Source organism: Aplysia californica, unplaced genomic scaffold (assembly GCF_000002075.1).
Source record: "Aplysia californica isolate F4 #8 unplaced genomic scaffold, AplCal3.0 scaffold00029, whole genome shotgun sequence".
Lineage (NCBI taxonomy): Eukaryota > Metazoa > Mollusca > Gastropoda > Aplysiida > Aplysiidae > Aplysia > Aplysia californica.
Window position 1 is genome coordinate 248,745 of NW_004797299.1, and position 1,140 is coordinate 249,884.

At 35.1% G+C, this 1,140-nt stretch overlaps 1 protein-coding gene across 1 annotated transcript in view; it reads left to right on the forward strand.

The window, feature by feature from the left end:
• The window catches only part of LOC101850059 (dentin sialophosphoprotein), a gene marked incomplete at its 3' end in the record, with an annotated part of 91,344 nt that overhangs the window by 39,248 nt on the left and 50,956 nt on the right, over nucleotides 1-1,140 (forward strand). The window contains 1 exon segment of the mRNA XM_035973654.1: nucleotides 733-767. Coding sequence (XP_035829547.1) covers nucleotides 733-767 — 35 coding nt within the window.

Below are 1,140 nucleotides of genomic sequence, written 5' to 3' on the forward strand. Positions count from 1 at the left end.
TTTTGAATTTTATAAAGGCCATTGGCCTTTATGGCAAGTTGTAAAATGAAAAATGAAAACGTACTATTTAAAATTTTTGTTGTTACCTGTGAGGGTTGTTTTAAATCACAAATATATTTACACTAAATTTTAATATTTTAACATTTTAACATTTTAAAGTCAATTAGTTGACCAATCGTGCTGTGAACTTTTACGAAAGTAAACAACTTGTGTTTCGCGCGCTCATATGACCTTAGCAGTTGCGAGCGCCGTAAAACCCTATACTACTACTACTACTACTAAACTGACAAGATCTTTTGCTGTCCATAGCTGGGTACCCATTCTCACCTGGATGAAGCAAGGAAAATTCATGTAAAGCGCCTTTCCCAAGGACATAACGTCGGGCCCCTGATGGGATTCGAACCCACGACCTTATGGTTGTGAGTCCGTGAGCCTAATCACTAGGTCACTGATGCCACATAACAGATGCTGAAAAGGTCTGCTATTTGAGTAGAGGGCTTGAATAATAATTAATATTCAGAAAATTTTAGAGTTTATTTTTGTGTTAAGTAAGCTTTGGTGTCACTTGTTTTACATAGTAAAAATGCTGAGAAATGAGCAAAAGAGCAAAAATGTGTATGAAGAAATTTCAAAATGTTCATGATTTAAGTTACTGGTTTCTAAGTGTGTGGATTTCTGAATACTGGTGTTTCATAATGAACTTATTGTAACTATAATTCTATTTTTCATCAGAATTTCCATTCACGACTCAAGTATTGACACATCAGGTAATCTTTGTGAGAAATGTAAGAAGTAATGGACAGAATTTAAAAAGAATTATTCTTTGTTTTGAAATCTACCCTTTTCTTCAGGTTTTTATTTCTGTACTAGATGTTCCTTGTGAAAGTGTTTTTTGGATATTAAACTAGGAATGTCATTATGATTAGATTAACTCTCTTTGGTTACAAGATAAGATGAGATGATATAAGATAAGATAGATAAGATACGGTAAATCTATATTGTCCAGGTCCTGGCACATTGGTTTGATGTTTCACCATGCACGCAAGCGTGCGCATACACACACACACACACACACACACACACACACACACTCACACACACACTCACACACACACACACACTTACACACACATGCATGCA